Consider the following 23412-nt stretch of genomic DNA (forward strand, 5'->3'; position numbering starts at 1 on the left):
AAGAAATAAAGCACGATATGTTGTTTATATGTTTATTTCGATTTTATTATGGATATCTAAACATTACAGTATAATTCGTTATTCCATGATTAACACATTTACATTTACCAAACAACCGTTCCGATTCTTTGTTGGAGCAAAATGCTGTGAATTGGTTATTTTTCTTTACATGTTCTATAAGTTTGCATGCGTATCCTATTTTTCGATGATGAGGTAATGTATATACGTAATCTAATACTCTTGATACATCATGCTGTCTTAGTGGATCAAAGGCGCATTTTGATAATAGAACAAACGATACTGGTTCTTCGCTGATATAAAAGATATAGCAGGTAACTTCCGTGTTTGTCATCTATTGATCAATAAGTATGTCATCTAAATTTAAGCGTTTTATTTTTCTGACTGCGTTCGGACCTCTGAACAACTTGATTTATCCATCGTACTTCTTAGAAGGCTTGATACATACTGAATTTTATTCAATCATGTCACCTCTATCAGGTCGACTTTTATCCCACACGACTGCGCGCCTCGGGGTGGAATCTCTTTGGTCATGACTTCATTCTCATTGTGTTGAGGGGCGTTTACATGTTACCATTCAGGCGTTTACTTACCGTTCCTATGTCATCAGTGGTCGATACATGTTGGGGTGTGGTGCATGAGGGTACGTATTGGTTAGGGCCTGGTGATACGAGAATACGTAACACCACGGTTTGGGGCGTTTACATGTCATCATTGAGCGTTGACATGTCACCATTTAGGCGTTTACTTGTGGATGTTCCTATACCACCATTGGTCGATTGTTTCGATGAACTGTAATGTACGTGGAATCCCCTTCTACCTAGGTCCAATAGCAACAAAGATATGATTTAGCGTCGTTTTCACAATGTTGTCATGTTTATTTCTCTGTTAGCGTCAGTGACTACTCTCCATTCCTTCAACGTCTATTATGCTAAAATTCGATCCATAGCAACAAAGATCTGATATAGTGCCATTTTGACAATGTCTTTGTCTTTGTTTTTATGATAACATATTTTGATATCTTCTCCTCTTTCCAACGAGCCCCCATTCGCGAAGATCGAACCAATAGAAACGAAGATATGGTGTAGTGCCTTTTTGGCAATGTCTTGTCTTTGTTTTTGTGTAAAAGTATTGGATATCCCCTCCTATTTTATTTAACGTGTTACACGTAGTAATCTGACTAATAACAAGAGAGAAACGATATAGTGCCGTTTTGGCATTGTCTTTGCGTTTGCTTTTTTGTCTTAACATATTCGTTACCACCTCCCAATTCCATTGATACCTTGCACGTTGTTGTACGTCGAGCTGTTTAGGCTTTACAAGCTTAGTGTCCTTTTGACAATGACGTCATTTTTATTTTCGTGTCACCGTATTCGTTTGCCCCTCCCCTTTCCATCGATACCTTACACATTGTTGAACGTTGATTCGTTTAGACATTACAAGCTTAGTATCCTTTTGGCAATGACGCCATCTTTGTTTTGTTTTTGCTTTAACGTATTCGTTACCTCCTCCCCTTTTCAACGATACCTCACACGTCACGATGTTGTACATTCCTATTCTTTTCATTTCCGGCGATAGCCGCTGCTGTACGTTAATTTCATTTGATACCTCATACGTAGTAATCGGGCTAATAGACCCTGAGATACGTTATAGTGCCGTTTTGGCATTGATTTTGTTGCTTGTTTTTCATCTTCATGTATTCATTACCCCCTCCTCTTTCATTTGACGCCTGATACGTTGCAATCGGATCAATAGACCCGGAGATAAGTTATAGTGTCGTTTTGGCATTGATTTTGTTTCTTGTTTTCATCTTGACGTATTCATTATTCTCTTACCTTTCGTTTAACGCTTCATACGTTGCAATCGGACCAATAGACCCGGAGATACGTTATAGTGTCGTTTTGACTATGCCGCCATCTTTGTTTTTTCTCTCTACGTGTTCCCCGTCCCCTTCCCGTTCGTTTGACACCTCATACGTCGCGATCCGCCGAGCCAACGCCCCCTTTTTCCAACAACTCCTGTTACACTTTAGAAGAATTGACGCTATTTTCAAGTTTGAACGATAAAAAAAGAAGAAGAATTCACGCTATCTTCACGTTTGGACGATTTTTCACAAAAGAAGAAGAATTAACGCTATTTTCATGTATCGACGACACCTCGTGTACCCCCGTCACCCGCCATCGTCACCAGGCCCTTTATACCATTACCGTTTGATCCCGAACGAGTAATATCACACTTGTTTCTTGTACTTTTTGCAAATAAAGATCAATTCGATGAATCAAAAATATATTGTGTCAAAAATAATCTCGAACTACCTATCCTAGAGATATTTTCTTATATTTTTGCTGACAAAGAATTAAAATTAAGAATCTATCAAAATATACTTAAAACAGCCAGCGAAGACGAAATCCCTCAAATTTTAGATCATTACCATTGTGGTAAAAACAATTTATATCGAGGAATAAACGAAACTGTCAGAAGAATAAAGCAGAAATACAATTGGAAGAATTTAACAAAAGATGTAGAGAAATTTGTAAAAGCATGTGAAATTTGCCAAAAAGTTAAGATTTGCAGGAAAAACTTAAGTGGACCACTAGTCATAACAGAAACTCCAAAAACACCATTCGAAAGAATAAATATGGATATATTCGAATACCCTACTAGGAACTACGCTTTAACTATTCGTGACGAATTGACAAAATTCACGCAAGCCTATCATCCTTTAGAAGACAAAAAGGCACTAACAGTAGTCAAGACACTCCTACTCTTTTTTCAACACTATGGAACACCACTAAGAATTCATTGTGACTGCGGTCGAGAATTCGAGAACGCTATAATCAAAGATCTAAGTAAAGGGGCTGTGACAGTTCTGGTTATTTTTCCATGTTAAATCCCATAAGAAATCGCTAAGGTCCATTCTGGTCATTTTTGGCTCATTTCGTGGTGGAGGCGCGACCGCTCGTCGGATCGCGACGTATGAGGTATTGTTGGAACCGTACGCGCAACGGGTTTCGCGCAGCTATGTTTAACACTGTTTTGGCTACGGGGTACTGGCGGTAGGGCGAAGGGGGCGAAAGGGGCCTGGTGACGATGGCGGGTGACGGGGGTACTCGAGGTGTCGTCGATACATGAAAATAGCGTTAATTCTTCTTCTTTTGTGAAAAATCGTCCAAACGTGAAGATAGCGTGAATTCTTCTTGCGATAGAACAGCTCCACTCGCGAATGCACTAGCGTCAGTTGTTAGTAAAAATGGTCCCTCAAAATTGGGATAAATAAGTATTGGATCTGAAGTTAAAATATTTTTGAGTTCGTTAAAGGCTTCTTTGCAATCAGAATTAAGAATAAAAGATACGTCTTTCTGAAGTAGTTTCGTAAGTGGTTTAGAAATTTTGGCAAAATTTGGAATAAATCTTCTATAGTAGCCGGCTAAGCTTAAGAATGACTTTATTTCTTTGGTGTTCTTTGGTTCCGGGAAGTTTTTGATGCAAGATATTTTAGCTGGATTTGTTTTTATCCCATTTTCTGTTACAAGGTGGCCCAAATATGCTACTTCTTTTCTTAAAAATTCGCACTTGTCTGGCTGTATTTTTAAATTTGCTTTCGTAATCTTTTAAAAACTTCTGTTAGTTGTGACATGTGATCATGAATAGTGGGTGAGTAGATAATTATGTCATCCATATACACTAAGCATCTTTCGTTTTGTATTCCTAAGAGGATGTTGTCCATTACTCTCTGGAAAGTAGATGGAGCATTCATTAGTCCGAATGGCATGCGAACAAATTCATAATGTCCATTTTCGACGGAAAAGGCCGTTTTCTGGATGTCTTGTGGCTCGATTTCAATCTGGTGAAATCCAGACGCTAAATCTAGTGTTGTGAAGTATTGGCATCTTCCTAGTTGGTCCAATAGTTCTGATATTTGTGGTAGAGGATAACGGTCTTGTACTGTGAGTTCGTTGAGTTTTCGATAATCAATAACAACTCGCCATTTTTGTTTTCCTGACGCATCTAATTTCTTCGGTACGACCCAGACTGGACTCGACCAGGGCGAGACGCTTTTCTGTATTATTCCTTCTTCTAACATTTTAATAATTTGCCTCTTTACCTCTTCCTTGTGTATTTCAGGATATCTATAGGATTTAGTGAAGACAGGTTTAGCATTGTTTGTTTCGATTTTGTGCTTGATTTCGTTTGTGAAGGTCAGTTTGTCGCCTTCGACATAAAATATATCTGCATATTCAGTACATATATCTAGAATTAGTTCTTGTTCTTCGCAATTTAGATGATCAATTCTTAGTTGTTCTTTAATTATTCGTGTTCTATCCACTACGGGTTCTACAAAATCATTTCCGTTGTAGGATAGGATTGTCTCCGAATTTTTGAAAGGTGCGATTGACATGTCTGAAAATTCGATTGTCTTCGGCATAGCATTAGTATTTAGGACGGAAGTTAAGAATTCTCCATTTTCGTCTACATGGACTAATGCATAAGGTAATCTTCCTGTTTTTATTTCTTGAGCTGATAATATGGCATCTGTATTTGATAAGTTGCATTTTAGTCTGCATATTTGTTTGGTCCGGCTGTCAATGGTAATTCTGTTTTTTCCTTTTATTCGTTTTCTCTCCGGTCTTTCAAGATTCTCGTCTTAATCTCGGTTTTTTACGATAGTGTATTTTTTATTCATAGGGTTTTGGTATTTTAAATTTGATTCCTGTTTAGAATCTGATTTAATTTTTATTTTAGGTTTGTTTTGTCTTGTTTCTGTAGGGTGTGTCGGTGTTTTGTCTTTAGGAGGTGTGTTTGTCTCGTGTCCTACTTTGTGAAGGGTGACAGTTTTAAAATTTGTATGCAACTGTCGGGATTTAAGATCTATTACGCATTCATGATGATCTAGAAAGTCTAGGCCTATTATGCCATCGAAATCAATGTCTAAATTGAAAATAAAGAGTTTGTGAGGATTATCGTCAGTGAAGGGAATCAGGACAGATTCTGTTATTAACAATTTTTGATCGGTTATACCTTGAATAGTAACGTTTTCAGGAAATCTATTATGATAATTACGTGCTGTGTTTTCTTTGAAAACAGTGATTCCAGCACCTGTGTCGATTAAAAGTTTAAAAGTGTTGGTAGCATCGTTAATGTAATATAAATTTTTGGAACTCATTGTATAAAATGGGGTTACATGAATGTCTGTTCGGGAAAATTGAGATCTGGATGAAAGTTGTCCAAGTTGAGTGCTTGGATTTGTTCTTGGATATTCGTAATATCCGTTGAGGGGTTCGTATGATTGGGAGGATGATTTTGATTCTGAAGTGAAAGAAAATCCTGATAATTTTGTGTGTTATTGGTTGAATAAAAGTTATCAGTTTGTAGATTATTTTCTGTATATTAATCTGTTTCATAGTTTTCATAATTATCGGTATTATAATAATTATCTGTATAATAATCGTCTGTATAATAGTTAGTCGTCATTTCATCAGGGTACTCGTTTAAAACATGTGCCCGTTGGAAGTTTGGGTTTCTTTGAATAACAGATGGACGATTTTGATTTTGAGATGTGTCAGAGATTGCCTTTACCTATTAGAACAATTTGTTAGATGAAAGGCGTAGTGGTGGTAGGCCACGAAAAAGAGACAGTATGAAGTAGGCCATTAATGTCATGTAATTGTGTTGATATTGCAAGTTTGTTAATATTGCATAAATAATATTTAAGTAAATGTAATACTGTATTCTGTGTAAAATAAAAGCAAATAAAACCGAATCCAACATACGCAAACCTCTTAAAACGGGTAGTTTTTTGGTGGTGCGACATTGTGGCGACCGTGACAGGACTTTTTGAGTTGGATTTCGGTGTGAATTTTGTAGTTCTGGACCAGTGAGTTTTTACCGCGTTCTTTTGGTTTGTGATTTGTATTGAGAACGTTTCGGTGGTTTTGAACCAAACCCACTATGGCAGCAGAATTGGAAAATAGAAAGAAAACCAGAAGAGTATTAAGGACTATTTTTACGCGTACGGCCAACGAATTAGAAGGTCTTATGAAAGCAGAATCATTGGACTACGAGTCAATAGAAGTGTCATGGGAACTGTTAAAATGTAAGTTTGACGAGTTACAGTCAATTGACTCCCAAATTACTGAATTATCGTTTAAAAGTTCTACTGAAACGGAGCTAGAAGCAGAGATAGAGAGTTGTGATGTGTATTTGAGAAAGTTTTCCAAGTGTAGAACCAGATATAACAAGCTGATGGAAGAAACGAAGACTGAAGCATCCAGCAGGCATAGTGCAGTGTCCCAGAATGCAGATGAGCCAGAGTTAACAGGTATGAGAAAATTTAGATTACCTACTATTGAATTTAAAAAATATGATGGCAGTATCAAAGGTTGGTTGGCATTCTGGGCACAATTCAAAAAGATTCATAAGGATGATTCTATTGATTGCCATGATAAGATAGAATATTTAATTCAAGCCACAGTACCAGGTAGTAGAGTACGTCAACTAGTAGAGAGCTATCCAGCTATGGCTGACAATTATAGTAAAATTATGGAAAGTATGCAAAGCAGGTTTGGCAGAGAAGACTTACAGATAGAAGTATACATTAGAGAGTTACTAAAACTCATTTTGAGTAAGTCTGCATCTAAACAAAAGATTGATATATCTAAACTGTATGACAGCATTGAAACTCAACTGCGAGCACTGGAGACATTAGGTATCACATCTGACAAGTGTTCAGCAATGCTCTTTCCATTAATCGAATCTTGTTTACCTCAGGAATTGCTTAGGGTATGGCAACGTTCCACAAATATTGAATGTAGAGATGGGACATTGGAAAACAGGTTGAAACTGTTGATGACTTTTCTCAGAAATGAAGTAGAGAATGAACAAAGAATTGCTTTAGCTGCTGAAGGTTTTGGATTGTCTGAAGAAGTGGCTTCATCCTCTAAAGCTAGTGTCAAGAAATCATCAGGTTTTCCAACTGCTGCTAATTTAATTAATTGTGAAATTTCAGCTTGTGTCTTTTGTTCAGGTACACATGGTAGTGAAGATTGCTTTAAGGCACAAAAAATGACATTTGTTCAAAAAAGGGATGTTCTCATTGGGAAGAAGGCTTGTTTTAGATGTCTAAAAGTGGGACATCAGACAAAAAGATGTAAAACAAGGCTAAGATGTGTTATCTGCAGCCAAGCTCATGTAGTCTTGATGTGCCCCAGTTTAACAATAAGTCAAGATAAGCATAGTAATAGGCAAAATGAGAACATGTCTTCTAAGGATGTCATAAACGACCAGGCTTTGACTAACCAAACTAAAGGTCATGTATTTTTGCAAACATTGAGAGTCACTTTAACTGGTATGTTTGGAAATACTAGAGTTGTTCGCGCCTTAATTGATAGTGGGTCACAAAGATCATATATATTAAAGGACACAGCTTTAAAATTAGGTTATCCAGTTAAACGACAGGAAAAAATTGTTCATTGTCTGTTTGGAGGGTCAGAAGTTGCAAACTCTCATAACTGTTATGAAGTCACAATACAGGGTAAGAACTCTACATATTCTTTTGAGGCCTTAGATCAACTAACAATTTGTAGTGATGTGGCTCCAGTATTTCATGGTCCATGGAGGGAACAGGCCAAGAACCTTAATATTGATTTATCTGATGATCTCCAACCTGGGCCAATTGAACTGTTGCTGGGAGCAGATGTCGCTGGTTATTTGTATACAGGGGGTCGTCATAAGCTAGATTGTGGGCTAGTAGCTATAGAAACTCTCATTGGATGGACACTTATGGGAAAAATACCTACCAGTAGTAAACATTCTGATGTTGTCATGTCCACATTGAATCTTCTCATAAAGGATGCTTCCTTAAGTGAGCTTTGGGAGTTGAAAGCAATTGGTATTAAAGAGCCTACAGATAGATATACCAAAGAGGAGGCTGCTTTAGCTGCTAGAGATTTTTTTATGCAGACTGTAAGTGTAGATAAGATGGGCCGCTATGAGATTCGTCTTCCTTGGTTGGATGGTCACCCTCCTCTCCCCAGTAATTGTGAGTTGTCGGAAAAAAGACTAAATTCCACTATTCAAAAGCTGAAACGTGATGGTCTTTTTGAAAGGTATGATGATGTTTTTGCTGACTGGCAAGCTGAGGGTATAATTGAGCTAGTTGGAAAGTTAAATGATGTTGATAACAGTCTAGGACATTTTTTACCTCACCGCCCAGTGGTAAAGGAAGAAAGTACTACCAAGGTACGTCCAGTGTTTGAGGCATCTGCACATTCAAAGAATAAACCTTCACTTAACCACTGTTTAGAGAAAGGTCCAAATCTAATTCAGTTAATTCCTTCAATATTTGTAAGGTTTAGAGAAAACAAAATAGGAGTGATTTCTGATGTTAAAAGGGCATTTCAACAAATAGGTGTGCATGAAAGGGACTGTGATTTCCTCAAATTTTTATGGGTTGACACAGAAGGTCAGACAGTAGTTTTTCGTCATAAACGTGTAGTATTCGGTGTTAACAGTAGTCCATTTTTATTAGGGATGACACTAGAGTACCACTTAGCAAGATACCTGAAAAAGGGCTCTACATCAGAATCATTGTATAATTTAGATGTTGTGAAGAGGTTAAGTCAAAGCTTCTATGTGGACAACTGTGTAACAAGCTTACCTGATGAAGAGATGGTGTCAAGGTTTATTACAGAGTCTGTAGCAATTATGGCAGAGGGACAGTTTGAACTAAGAGGGTGGGAGCGTACAAGAAATGCTGAAGTTAGTGGAACTGAAGAGATATGTCCTGTTCTTGGTATGAACTGGCATCCTGTGCGAGATGTTTTGACAGTTAATTTGAAATTCTTAAGAGAGGACACTGACTTAGAAAATATGGTAGTGACTAAACGTAGAATCCTTTCTATAGCCCAGAAAGTGTTTGATCCTATTGGATATTTATGTCTAGCTCTATTAGTGCCCAAACTCATGTTGCAAAAGTTGTGGGAGAAGAGCTTGGCATGGGACGAACCACTGGATGAAGTCATCTCTGAAGAGTTTAAAATTCGGTTGAAAGATTTACCTTATCTTGAGAAGATTGAATTGCCTCGATGGGTACACATGAATGGTGAGACATTACAAAATTTAAGTATCCATATTTTTTGTGATGCAAGCAAACTGGCCTATGCTTGTGCCATCTTTTTGCGAGTGAGTTATTCTGGTAAAGTATTTGTATCTCTATTGGCCTCGAGAGCTAGATTGGCTCCAATTAAGAAATCTACTTCAAAAATGACTATTCCACGTCTGGAGCTGCTAGCTGCAACTATAGGTGCCCGTTTATATGTTCAGGTTGCAGAGAACTTGCCTGGAAATATAGAATCCTTTTTTTGGAGTGACTCAAGTACTGTTATTTCCTGGATACAACGCCAAGAAGAATGGGGAGTTTTTGTATGGAACAGAGTTAAAGAAATTCGTAACTTAACTTCAATGGAAAACTGGCGTCACCTACCAGGAATGGTCAATCCTGCAGACTTGCCATCACGAGGGTGCACTGCTAAACATTTGTTTCAGTCAAGATGGTGGGAGGGGCCGAAGTGGTTGTATGAAGGCCGTGATAAGTGGCCATCTAGTGCGGCTACTTGTGATGAAGAAGAAGTTAATGCCGAGCGTAGGAAGACTTTGGTGACATCTCTTGTTAATGTTTATAATTCGTGTGACTGGCATTTTAGCTACTTTTCACAGTATAGTAAGATGGTACGAATGGTGGCTTGGATTCAACGTTTTGTAAAAAATTGTCGCAAAGGTGACCAGAAGTATAAAGGTGAGTTGACTTCTGAAGAGTTTGAAGCTGCAGAGAAATTTATTTTGACAAAAGTGCAGCAGGAAAGCTTCTCAGGTGTGGATGATAAAAGGATTAATCATCTTGACCCATTTTATGAAGAAGGGGGTTTGATTAGATTGAGATCTAGAGTTTGTAACAGAGAAGATACACAGTATTACCGTTTTCCAGTCGTACTGCCATCTAAACATGAGGTAACCATTAAGTTAATTAGGTATTATCACTTAAAGTCTTGTCATGTTGGGATCCAAAGTTCTTTAAGTTTGCTCCGAGAAAAGTTTTGGATTCTCTCAGGAAGGCGTAGTGTAAGATCCGTTATCTCCAAGTGTGTATTGTGCCGGAGGTACACTGGAAAGCATCTAGCAGTTCATACTCCTCCTTTACCGGCTAACAGAGTGCGTGACGCTGTAGCATTTGAAGTAACCGGTATTGACTTTGCGGGACCTCTGTTCCTTAAGACCGGTGAAAAAGTTTGGATTTGTATGTTCACGTGTGCGATTTTCAGGGCGGTTCATGTAGAACTCTGTTGTTCGCTATCAACTTCTAATTTTCTTCAGGCCTTACGCCGGTTCGTGTCTCGTCGTGGTAGGCCGAAAACGATTTATAGTGATAACGGTACGAGTTTTGTGGGTGCTGAAAATGCCTTATCATGTCTGGACTGGGACGTTATTACTCGTGAGATGTCTGTGCAACGTATTCGTTGGCATTTTAATCCACCTACAGCAGCTTGGTGGGGAGGATTCTGGGAGCGTCTCATTGGTGTTATGAAACAGTTGTTGAGAAAAACACTAGGTCGTGCCAGTTTGGACTATGAGACTTTGCTAACCTTGTTATGTGAATGTGAGGCAATAATTAATTCGCGACCATTAACGTATTTATCGGAGAATCCTCAAGAGTTAATTGCCTTGACACCAGCGATGTTTTTGCGGGATCAGGTGGACTGCGGGCTACCAGATTGTGATGCTATAGACAATGCTTCATTGTGTCGGAAAGTACGTCGGGTTCAGACTTTGCGAGAGGAACTTCGTAAGCGATTCCGTTTGGAATATCTTGGACAGTTAAAACTGGTTTGCGCGAATAAAACTCACCGCCAGATCGCTCTTAATGAAATTGTGCTTGTCGGCAACGATGGCAGTAAACGTTTGGATTGGCCTATGGGACGAGTTGTTGAACTTTTTCCTGGTAAAGATGGAAGTGTTCGACTGTGCAAAGTTAAGACAGCTAAGGGATATTTATTGAGACCTGTCCAGCGTCTTTACCCACTAGAGTGTTGTACTGTTCCTGAGTTCGAGCTTCAGAATGATGTGAAGACGTCAATGAAGGATAACAGTGAATTAAATGGTACCCCACATGTTCCTGAGTTGGCTGCGAGAGACTCCAGTTCCGAAGACGAATACTGTGAGAGTGCGGGAGTGTTTAAAGTCAGTATTCCGACAAATAGTGCAAAGGTTTCTGAAGTGAAAATCACACGTACGGGACGGGCTTCTAAAGTACCTAAACGTTATTTGGAGTAGTGATTGATTGTCAAAAAACTGTATACTTAGCAATTTTTAATTTTTTGTATAATGGTTTTGTAGTATGTCTCTTTAGATTTTGTGAGCAATATTTTACTTTATCAGAATATTCCTCAGGTGGGAGTATGTCAGAGATTGCCTTTACCTGTTAGAACAATTTGTTGGATGAAAGGCGTAGTGGTGGTAGGCCACGAAAAAGAGACAGTATGAAGTAGGCCATTAATGTCATGTAATTGTGTTGATATTGCAAGTTTGTTATTATTGCATAAATAATATTTAAGTAAATGTAATACTGTATTCTGTGTAAAATAAAAGCAAATAAAACCGAATCCAACATACGCAAACCTCTTAAAACGGGTAGTTTTTTGGTGGTGCGACATTGTGGCGACCGTGACAGGACTTTTTGAGTTGGATTTCGGTGTGAATTTTGTAGTTCTGGACCAGTGAGTTTTTACCGCGTTCTTTTGGTTTGTGATTTGTATAGAGAACGTTTCGGTGGTTTTGAACCAAACCCACTATGGCAGCAGAATTGGAAAATAGAAAGAAAACCAGAAGAGTATTAAGGGCTATTTTTACGCGTACGGCCAACGAATTAGAAGGTCTTATGAAAGCAGAATCATTGGACTACGAGTCAATAGAAGTGTCATGGGAACTGTTAAAATGTAAGTTTGACGAGTTACAGTCAATTGACTTCCAAATTACTGAATTATCGTTTGAAAGTTCTACTGAAACGGAGCTAGAAGCAGAGATAGAGAGTTGTGATGTGTATTTGAGAAAGTTTTCCAAGTGTAGAACCAGATATAACAAGCTGATGGAAGAAACGAAGACTGAAGCATCCAGCAGGCATAGTGCAGTGTTCCAGAATGCAGATGAGCCAGAGTTAACAGGTATGAGAAAATTTAGATTACCTACTATTGAATTTAAAAAATATGATGGCAGTATCAAAGGTTGGTTGGCATTCTGGGCACAATTCAAAAAGATTCATGAGGATGATTCTATTGATTGCCATGATAAGATAGAATATTTAATTCAAGCCACAGTACCAGGTAGTAGAGCACGTCAACTAGTAGAGAGCTATCCAGCTATGGCTGACAATTATAGTAAAATTATGGAAAGTATGCAAAGCAGGTTTGGCAGAGAAGACTTACAGATAGAAGTATACATTAGAGAGTTACTAAAACTCATTTTGAGTAAGTCTGCATCTAAACAAAAGATTGATATATCTAAACTGTATGACAGCATTGAAACTCAACTGCGAGCACTGGAGACATTAGGTATCACATCTGACAAGTGTTCAGCAATGCTCTTTCCATTAGTCGAATCTTGTTTACCTCAGGAATTGCTTAGGGTATGGCAACGTTCCACAAATATTGAATGTAGAGATGGGACATTGGAAAACAGGTTGAAACTGTTGATGACTTTTCTCAGAAATGAAGTAGAGAATGAACAAAGAATTGCTTTAGCTGCTGAAGGTTTTGGATTGTCTGAAGAAGTGGCTTTATCCTCTAAAGCTAGTGTCAAGAAATCATCAGGTTTTCCAACTGCTGCTAATTTAATTAATTGTGAAATTTCAGCTTGTGTCTTTTGTTCAGGTACACATGGTAGTGAAGATTGCTTTAAGGCACAAAAAATGACATTTGTTCAAAAAAGGGATGTTTTCATTGGGAAGAAGGCTTGTTTTAGATGTCTAAAAGTGGGACATCAGACGAAAAGATGTAAAACAAGGCTAAGATGTGTTATCTGCAGCCAAGCTCATGTAGTCTTGATGTGCCCCAGTTTAACAATAAGTCAAGATAAGCATAGTAATAGGCAAAATGAGAACATGTCTTCTAAGGATGTCATAAACGACCAGGCTTTGACTAACCAAACTAAAGGTCATGTATTTTTGCAAACATTGAGAGTCACTTTAACTGGTATATTTGGAAATACTAGAGTTGTTCGCGCCTTAATTGATAGTGGGTCACAAAGATCATATATATTAAAGGACACAGCTTTAAAATTAGGTTATCCAGTTAAACGACAGGAAAAAATTGTTCATTGTCTGTTTGGAGGGTCAGAAGTTGCAAACTCTCATAACTGTTATGAAGTCACAATACAGGGTAAGAACTCTACATATTCTTTTGAGGCCTTAGATCAACTAACAATTTGTAGTGATGTGGCTCCAGTATTTCATGGTCCATGGAGGGAACAGGCCAAGAACCTTAATATTGATTTATCTGATGATCTCCAACCTGGGCCAATTAAACTGTTGCTGGGAGCAGATGTCGCTGGTTATTTGTATACAGGGGGTCGTCATAAGCTAGATTGTGGGCTAGTAGCTATAGAAACTCTCATTGGATGGACACTTATGGGAAAAATACCTACCAGTAGTAAACATTCTGATGTTGTCATGTCCACATTGAATCTTCTCATAAAGGATGCTTCCTTAAGTGAGCTTTGGGAGTTGGAAGCAATTGGTATTAAAGAGCCTACAGATAGATATACCAAAGAGGAGGCTGCTTTAGCTGCTAGAGATTTTTTTATGCAGACTGTAAGTGTAGATAAGATGGGCCGCTATGAGATTCGTCTTCCTTGGTTGGATGGTCACCCTCCTCTCCCCAGTAATTGTGAGTTGTCGGAAAAAAGACTAAATTCCACTCTTCAAAAGCTGAAACGTGATGGTCTTTTTGAAAGGTATGATGATGTTTTTGCTGACTGGCAAGCTGAGGGTATAATTGAGCTAGTTGGAAAGTTAAATGATGTTGATAACAGTCTAGGACATTTTTTACCTCACCGCCCAGTGGTAAAGGAAGAAAGTACTACCAAGGTACGTCCAGTGTTTGATGCATCTGCACATTCAAAGAATAAACCTTCACTTAACCACTTTTTAGAGAAAGGTCCAAATCTAATTCAGTTAATTCCTTCAATATTTGTAAGGTTTAGAGAAAACAAAATAGGAGTGATTTCTGATGTTAAAAGGGCATTTCAACAAACAGGTGTGCATGAAAGGGACTGTGATTTCCTCAAATTTTTATGGGTTGACACAGAAGGTCAGACAGTAGTTTTTCGTCATAAACGTGTAGTATTCGGTGTTAACAGTAGTCCATTTTTATTAGGGATGACACTAGAGTACCACTTAGCAAGATACCTTGAAAAGGGCTCTACATCAGAATCATTGTATACTTTAGATATTGTGAAGAGGTTAAGTCAAAGCTTCTATGTGGACAACTGTGTTACAAGCTTACCTGATGAAGAAATGGTGTCAAGGTTTATTACAGAGTCTGTAGCAATTATGGCAGAGGGACAGTTTGAACTAAGAGGGTGGGAGCGTACAAGGAATGCTGAAGTTAGTGGAACTGAAGAGATATGTCCTGTTCTTGGTATGAACTGGCATCCTGTACGAGATGTTTTGACAGTTCATTTGAAATTCTTAAGAGAGGACACTGACTTGGAAAATATGGTAGTGACTAAACGTAGAATCCTTTCTATAGCCCAGAAAGTGTTTGATCCTATTGGATATTTATGTCCAGCTCTATTAGTGCCCAAACTCATGTTGCAAAAGTTGTGGGAGAAGAGCTTGGCATGGGACGAACCACTGGATGAAGTCATCTCTGAAGAGTTTAAAATTTGGTTGAAAGATTTACCTTATCTTGAGAAGATTGAATTGCCTCGATGGGTACACATGAATGGTGAGACATTACAAAATTTAAGTATCGATATTTTTTGTGATGCAAGCAAACTGGCCTATGCTTGTGCCATCTTTTTGCGAGTGAGTTATCCTGGTAAAGATGGAAGTGTTCGACTGTGCAAAGTTAAGACAGCTAAGGGATATTTATTGAGACCTGTCCAGCGTCTTTACCCACTAGAGTGTTGTATTGTTCCTGAGTTCGAGCTTCAGAATGATGTGAAGACGTCAATGAAGGATGACAGTAAATTAAATGGTACCTCACATGTTCCTGAATTGGCTGCGAGAAACTCCGGTTCCGAAGACGAATACTGTGAGAGTGCGGGAGTATTTAAAGTCAGTATTCCGACAAATAGTGCAAAGGTTTCTGAAGTGAAAATCACACGTACGGGACGGGCTTCTAAAGTACCTAAACGTTATTTGGAGTAGTGATTGTCAAAAACTGTATACTTAGCAATTTTTAATTTTTTGTATAATGGTTTTGTAGTATGTCTCTTTAGATTTTGTGAGCCATATTTTACTTTATCAGAATATTCCTCAGGTGGGAGTATGTCAGAGATTGCCTTTACCTATTAGAACAATTTGTTAGATGAAAGGCGTAGTGGTGGTAGGCCACGAAAAAGAGACAGTATGAAGTAGGCCATTAATGTCATGTAATTGTGTTGATATTGCAAGTTTGTTAATATTGCATAAATAATATTTAAGTAAATGTAATACTGTATTCTGTGTAAAATAAAAGCAAATAAAACCGAATCCAACATACGCAAACCTCTTAAAACGGGTAGTTTTTTGGTGGTGCGACAAGATGAAAAGAAAGGTCTCTGTTGGTTGAAATTTGGTTGTTGGAGGAATATTGATTCCTATTAGGACTCTGATTGTTTTGATAGTTGTTAGGTCCATTATTATATTGGTTTTCGTAACCGTGTGGCCTAGAAAAAGTTTGGTTTGGCTGTAAGAAACGTGAAGAGCGGCATTATGTATTTAGATGACCAATGCGGCCACAATTTGTACATTTTGTAAACTGAGATGAGGGTCTTCTCATTGGTTGAGAGGGTTTAGGAATAGTTGATCTAGAATTAGATTTTTGTTCTTCAAAATATGACAATTTTAAGTTCGCGTCTAATACGATTGCTTGCTTCAATGAGATGTTTTGGATTACTATCCCTAATAATTTGTCCTAGACGAGGTTCTAAATCGATTAAAAAAGTATTTAGGGCCATGGTATCGATTAACTCACATTGGGCAGTTTTTTGATCTGGGGATAAATTTGCTACTTGGATCGAGGCGGGCATTTTTGCATTCAGAACTTGTAAATGGTCAAAGAAAGTTAGAGGAGATTCGTTAGATAGTTGTCTTAGTCTTTGTAAGTCTTGTATTAAGGAGGTCAGGTCTCTACTGTCTCCGAAATGTAGATTTAGTAATTGTTTTATTTCTGTATAAGAAATTGGTTTTCTAGAATTAATAAGCTGTGCAGCTTTACCTTTGAGTTTATTTTTTACGTGAATCGTTAATAGAACGCGCTGATCGCCTGTGGCCATTTTAAAAGCACAGTCGCACGCATCTAAAAATGTAGAAAGAGAAATCGAATCGCCTTCAAATTCTGGGATAATAGAAAATATTTCCGAAAGCTTGTATGGTTCGATTTCTTGTTGAGTCTGGGAACGTGTCTCGGGCATTTTTCGAGATATTTTTAAACGAAAATGAAAAATAGAAGTATGGAGAAATATAAAATGTATCAGTATATAAGGGAGAAAAAAAATGTGGTGGTATATAAAGGGCAAAAAATGTATCAATATAAAAATATCAAATAATATATCAATAAAAATGTATCAAATATACCAAATAAAAATATATCAAGAGAAAATATACCAGAAATATAGCAAGTAAAAAGAATATGTCAATAAAATATCAGTATAAAATAGTATGTAAAGAAATATCAATAATTTCAAATATTAGATAATCAACTTGTATTTGTTTATGTATCTTGATTAATTGACTTGCAGTATAGTCAATTTCGTAAATTATTATAACAAATTATTAACGAGATGATTCAAAATCCACTTACATAAAGAAGAACATCGAGACGCCTTGTTCTCTCTGCTCAGCTACCAGGGGATTCACTAGGTGTTCTTTCCGTAGATCACAGGAGTGAGGTTGTTCGGAGATGCTTTCTTCTTTAATGGTCGTTTTGTTCTCTCTGCTCGGCTACCAGGGGCTTCACTAGGTGTTCCTTCCGTAGGTCACAGGAGTGAGGACTTCCGTAGATTCTTTGTTCCGTTAAGGAATGAGAATCCGCTGCTGCCAGTAAGTATACACGTGTTCTAGCAATGTTAACCGGATCCTACTGAGTTTGCGCCAATTGTTAGATCACTAATTACGTATTTAACTTTTTAAAAAAGAACTTTATTTGTTACACAATAAATAGTACAAAATTAAATTATTTTAAAATGACTACAATAACTGGACTGGTCGAAGTTGCAGCTAAGAGTGGTTCCGGCATCTGAAAATGGTAATTTATAGGTTTGGTATGAAGTGCTGAATCGCTGTTCTCATGAATATTGGCCAACGGTTCGTACAAAGTTCTAATGCGTGCTCAGCGGTTTCTATGGGAATGGAATGATGAAATCTGAAGTCGGCGAACTTAAGCTAGTTCAAGGTTAATATTTTCTCATATAACATATATATATATATATATATATATATATATATAATATTGACCTAATTGAACTTGACACCTAATATATAGGTATACAACAACCGTAAGCCTTTTGGTTAGCATCGCCAAATCCATGCAATTCCACAGATACATGTGACCATTCTGGTTATGGTAAGATCAGTAATCTTCATTAAGTCGTTGCGTTGTTCGGGAGCTACGTGAATGATTTGATACATTTTTGATATATCTGCAGTCATAACAAATTGATACTTTCGAAACCGGAGAACTATTGAAAAAAGATCATCTTGCAAGGTCGGTCCCACACATTGTACCTACATTAAGAGACAGACCGGATTCCGATTTCATTGAAGGATCAAATACTACTCGAACACGTGTAGTTTTACTTGTTTCATCAATCGCACTCATATGTCCCGATTGTAAGTACTCTTGCATAAACCTATCATAATCGCGTTTTACCTAGTGACCTTAGTTTTACCTAAGTGAATCACCTAGATCTGTTAAATTTTCCTTGAATGGAATCGATACAATGACTTTATTGTCCGCTGATCGCTTGAATTTATTTTTGAAATAAGTTTCGCAATATTGCTCTTCTTCTGAAAGAAAAGTTTTTGTACTAGAATGAACATCTTCTATCTCCCAGAATTTCAACAATATTTTATCAATAGCCTGTTCCTGGCTCAACTCGCTGGAAAAATTGCTAGCATATTTTTCTACCTGGCTTGACGTTGAGCTTATCATGCCGCCCAAGATCCATCCTAATTTTGTCTCTTGTAGAACAACTTTGCTATCTTCTAATTGAATCATGTCCAATTGTAATATTTCCCAGAATACAGATGATCCTTTTAACAGATCAATTTCTCTCGCTCGATTGTAAGTATGATCAGCCAATCTAATATCCTTTGGTATTTTTAAAATGTTTTTATTAAATGAGGTGGTAGGTAACTTGTCGGTAATATTTTCAAACACTAAACAATCAATAACCGAATTTTTTTTTTTTTTTTTATTAATTTATTTAATGTCGTCCGAACCACTGGAGTTATAGACGACAACAATGGAAAATACATATTGTAACAAAGAAAGGTTAATATTAATTACGTACTAACATTAAAGAACATTAAAGAAGATTGATATATGTAATATAAGTACAGTCTAGATATTAATTTAAATATCTTTTATGCCTACAACCGTTAAAAACTTTATAATATTGTGTAGATGATTATTGTCTCTAAGAAGGTCGCCTATGTCGCTGGGAAGGTTGAGTTTACTTCTGGTTTCCTGGAAAATTTGACATTCGGTTTAAATATGTTTAACTGTATTGTTGGTTTGACACTGGTTGCAGTATGGAGGATTGTCTCTTGTAATTCGGTAAAGATGTGTATGATGGGTGTGACCAATTCGAAGTCGAGAAAAGATGACTTGTTTTTTCCTCGGTAACACAAAGGCTTGTTTTTGTAAAACATTGTCTTTAATTTGCCTTAGTTTTTCGGAACACTGCGACCATTTGTTTTGCCACGCACAACTAACTATGTTTTTTAAGCACAATTTAAGATCACTTGGCACTATTTTATTTAATTGCACTTGACCATCACTTGTCGCTGCTTCGTGAGCTAGACGGTCCACAACCTCGTTACCATGTATTCCAATATGAGATGGAACCCAGATTAATACCACATGTTTGTTTTCCTTTGCAGCATTTTGAAGTTCTTTGTAAATGTCTTTATGAATAGGATTGCTGGAGTATATGTTTTTGATGTCACAAAGAGCATTCATTGAGTCAGTAATGATTGTATAATTTCTCTGGTCCGTTGTGTTAATGAACTTTAGAGCTTCAAGGATTGCGTATAGTTCTGCGTTCGAGATAGTCCAGTTGTTATGCAACTTAAATTTAGCATTATGAATATTACAGAAAATGGCTGCGCCGACTCCGTCCGTTGTTTTTGATGCATCTGTGTAGATCTGTCGGTAGTCGCTAAATCTATCCATAATATCTTTGAAGTTGTTTATTAATATGGCTGGTGGGGATTCATGTTTATTAAATTTTGATAGATCAGTAATTACTGGTGGTTTATTTACAGTCCATGGAGGAGGAGGGTTTTCGGAAAGATGGTATATTGACGGGAATTGTATGCTATATTTATGAAGTAATCGGTTAATTCGTTCTGTGATGATTTTATTTCAATGTCTATTTAATTTATAATGTTTTGTTCTTATCTTAATTCATTAAAAAGCACAATAACTGATATTAATTTATTTATCACTAAATATACATAATTTATTAAAAAGCGAACGTAACATTTTATCGCGAGCGCGTCTTCAGAATTAACTGTGTTCTATTCTCCAAAAAGTCCTGTTATATATTCACTACTATTAGACTAGAAACGTCTACGGCCTTCTAGACAGAGCGGCGAATTGTTCTCAGAACCGGTATGGTTAAATCGGCTTGTCTCCAGAAGGTTCGAATTGTTGTTTTTATTACAAAGGGGGACCCATCGTGTGTCAGGTAGGCATTACCTAAAAAATACGTGAATTAATGAAAATATTAGTAATAAATATATTTACGGTTTTGGGTCAGAATTTATGGTAACATTGCCCCCCTCTTAAAAGATTGTTCCTCCTGGAACCTTGTCGGGACTGGAACCGGAACGGTATGCTGGTATCGGCAACTGGACCCTCTTTTACAACTTCCAGTTGTATAAAAATGACAAGGGACGGTTTTCTCTCCGCACCAGTAACTATGCGGATTGCAACAGACTAACACCTGGACTTCGGTGTCTTTAAAGATCTCTTCCACCATATTTCGGATAACCCTCCAATCTAATTGGCGGCACTCCAACTTTGACATGGCTAACTTTTGCACGTCGGACTCCAGTACGTGCTCTCTCAATTGAAGTAAGGCTTCCCATACATCTCGGTAGGTAGGTTGGTCACGGGCAGTGTCTTTTGTTACCAGGTAGAAAAGGTAACGTGATGCATCTTGGAGTTTCAAGGTTTTGACCGGGAGCTGGCACTTGGCATTGAAGTTCTGCAACTCGACCAAACTTCCTTCGAAAGACGGATGCCAACCCTGGTGCGTCTTTGATACTGGCCGGGATGGTAAGGGCCAGCGAGTAGTCATCGGGGAGCGCGAGTAGATCTTGCTTTTCTTCAGTGGTAACACCATGTCTCGCTTTACCGGTACCTCCATAGGCACCCATGAATTCCTCAAACGTGAGGTCAGACACATCGTGGACTTGGTTTACTTCCACTTCTTCATCTACGTTGTGGTCACCTTCGAAAGACGCCAACCGGTTATGGTGTACTATCATCGGCTTTCCCCTCGGAATCTTGCTTATTCGGTAGATGACATCGTTGATCTTCTCCATAATGAGGTATGGACCTTCCCAAAACTGCTGCAATTTGGGAGAACAACCTTTTCGCTTCTTGGGATTATACAGCCATACTTTGTCGTTCTTCTTAAAGCAACCCTTTTCGGCTTGTGTATCGTACCGTTTCTTCATTCTGTCGCTAGCGATCTGAAGGTGGGAACGGACCAACTCATGTACATCGTCCATTCTTCTTCGTAATTCGATCACATAATCTTCACCTGCTACATCTTCTCCAGGTTTACATCCAAACTCGAGATCACAAGGTAGTCGCATTTCGCGTCCGAATAGGACTTTGGCTGGTGTCTGGCCTGTTGATTCGTTAACAGCAGATCTGTAGGCCATTGTGAAGAACGGAAGGTATTGGTCCCAGTCTCGCTGATGATCGGACACCATCTTTGTCAAATACTTGCCAACTGTCCTATTCATTCGTTCTACCATACCATCCGATTGCGGATGATACGCGGTAGTTCTTGTTTTCTTCATGCCTAGTCTATCACATATTCCTTGGAATAGATCGCTTTCGAAGTTCCTGCCTTGGTCACTATGTATCTCCAAAGGCACTCCAAATCGGCTGATATATTCTTGGATCAACTTATCTGCAACGGTGGCGGCCTTCTGGTCGGGAAGTGCGTAAATCTCGACCCACTTAGTAAAGTAATCCATTACTACCAGCATGTACTTGCCTCCATTTTCACTTTCTGGAAATGGCCCAGCGATGTCCAAAGCTATTCTTTCAAACGGGCTTCCAACATTATATTGTCTCATAGGAGCTCTCCTTTTTCGGTAAGGCCCGTTACTCGTGGCACAAATAGTACATTTCTTACACCAGTCTTTTACATCGTCGGAACTGTTCATCCAATAAAACCGTTCCCGAATTCGCTGAAGGGTTTTCCTTACACCAAAATGCCCTCCCGATGGACTGTCGTGTAACTGACGAAGTACTTCGGCTATTCTGCTCTTTGGGATCACCAACTGTCTTCTCTTCTCTGAACCGTCATAATTTTCCAGGAGTCGTTTGAGCAAGCCATCTTCGATGATAAATGAGTCCCACTGGGCCCAATACGTCTTAACTACTGAGCATAGGTTTGATATTTCCTGCCAAGGTGGTCGACGGTTTTCCTCTTTCCATTTTCGGATTTTCTGTATGACTGGATCTCTCTCTTGTTCTGCCCTTATCTTAGTAGGCGTCCAGTCGTCGTTGACAATCGTCGTTCTTAGCACTGCTGCTTCCTTGGATTCCGTTTTGTTGCAGTGGGAACACTCTGCTGGACATGGCCTTCTGGAAAGAGAATCAGCGTTTCTGTGGCTAACTCCGGCCCGGTGCTCAATCTTAAAATCGTATTCTTGGAGTCGTTCGATCCACCTGGCTATCTGACCCTCTGGATTCTTAAACTGCATCAACCACTTAAGGGCGGCATGGTCAGTTCGGATTAGAAACTTTCTGCTATAGAGGTATTGATAGAAGTGCTCTACTGATTTAACTACTGCTAGAAGTTCTCTTCCCGTGACGCAATAATTCCGCTCAGGTTTTGAAAGAACTTTACTAAAATATCCGAGGACTCGTTCCTGTCCTTGAATCTGAGACAGCACTCCTCCAATTCCCACGTTACTTGCATCCGTATCTAAGATGAACTCTCCTTCTGGCAGTGGATACCCTAAAATTGGTGCTGTTATTAGATGTTTTTTTAAGGTCTCAAAGGCATTTTGGCAGTCTGTATCCCAGCTGTATTCTCTTGCTTCCTCTGTAAGTCGCGTTAATGGCTTAGCGATATCTGCAAACTTCTTAATAAACCTCCGGTAGTAAGTACATAGTCCAAGAAAACTTCTCACTTGATGTTTGTCAGTTGGTTTTGGCCATTCCTTAATGGAATCGATTTTTCCCTTATCCACGGTCACTCCTTCTTTACTGACTATATGACCCAGATAATTGACTTTACCTTGAAATAGCTGGCACTTCTTGGGGTTTAGCATCAATTGGGCAGCTTTAAGTCGATTAAAAACGTTTTCTAAATTCCTCAAATGATCTTCGAATGTCTCCCCCAAGACGATTATGTCATCTAAATAAACCAGGCATGTTTTCCAAGATAACCCTCTCAACACATTTTCCATAAGCCTCTCAAATGTCGCAGGAGCATTACAAAGTCCAAATGGCATAACGTTGAATTGCCACAATCCAGATCCTGTGGTGAAGGCTGTCTTTTCTTTATCGACTGGGTCCATTTCTACCTGCCAGTAACCAGACTTCAAATCTAAAGTAGAAAACAATTTACTTCCAGCCAATGTGTTCAATGTGTCATCGATCCGAGGCAGAGGATAACTATCTTTCTTGGTAACGTTGTTCAGCAAACGGTAATCCACACAGA

The 23412-nt window shown here is 38.3% G+C and overlaps 2 protein-coding genes across 2 annotated transcripts; both read left to right on the top strand.

Moving 5' to 3' along the window:
• The first annotated feature begins 5967 nt into the window (after positions 1–5967).
• On the top strand, positions 5968–11343 carry LOC140452246 (uncharacterized). The gene has a single exon (XM_072546384.1). The coding sequence runs from the start codon at positions 5968–5970 to the stop codon at positions 11341–11343; it is 5376 nt and encodes a 1791-aa protein (XP_072402485.1).
• Positions 11344–11860: 517 nt separating this feature from the next.
• Positions 11861–15436, top strand: LOC140452247 (uncharacterized). Its single transcript, XM_072546385.1, has one exon. The coding sequence runs from the start codon at positions 11861–11863 to the stop codon at positions 15434–15436; it is 3576 nt and encodes a 1191-aa protein (XP_072402486.1).
• Positions 15437–23412: the final 7976 nt, after the last annotated feature.

Source organism: Diabrotica undecimpunctata, chromosome 10 (assembly GCF_040954645.1).
Source record: "Diabrotica undecimpunctata isolate CICGRU chromosome 10, icDiaUnde3, whole genome shotgun sequence".
Taxonomy (NCBI): Eukaryota; Metazoa; Arthropoda; class Insecta; order Coleoptera; family Chrysomelidae; genus Diabrotica; species Diabrotica undecimpunctata.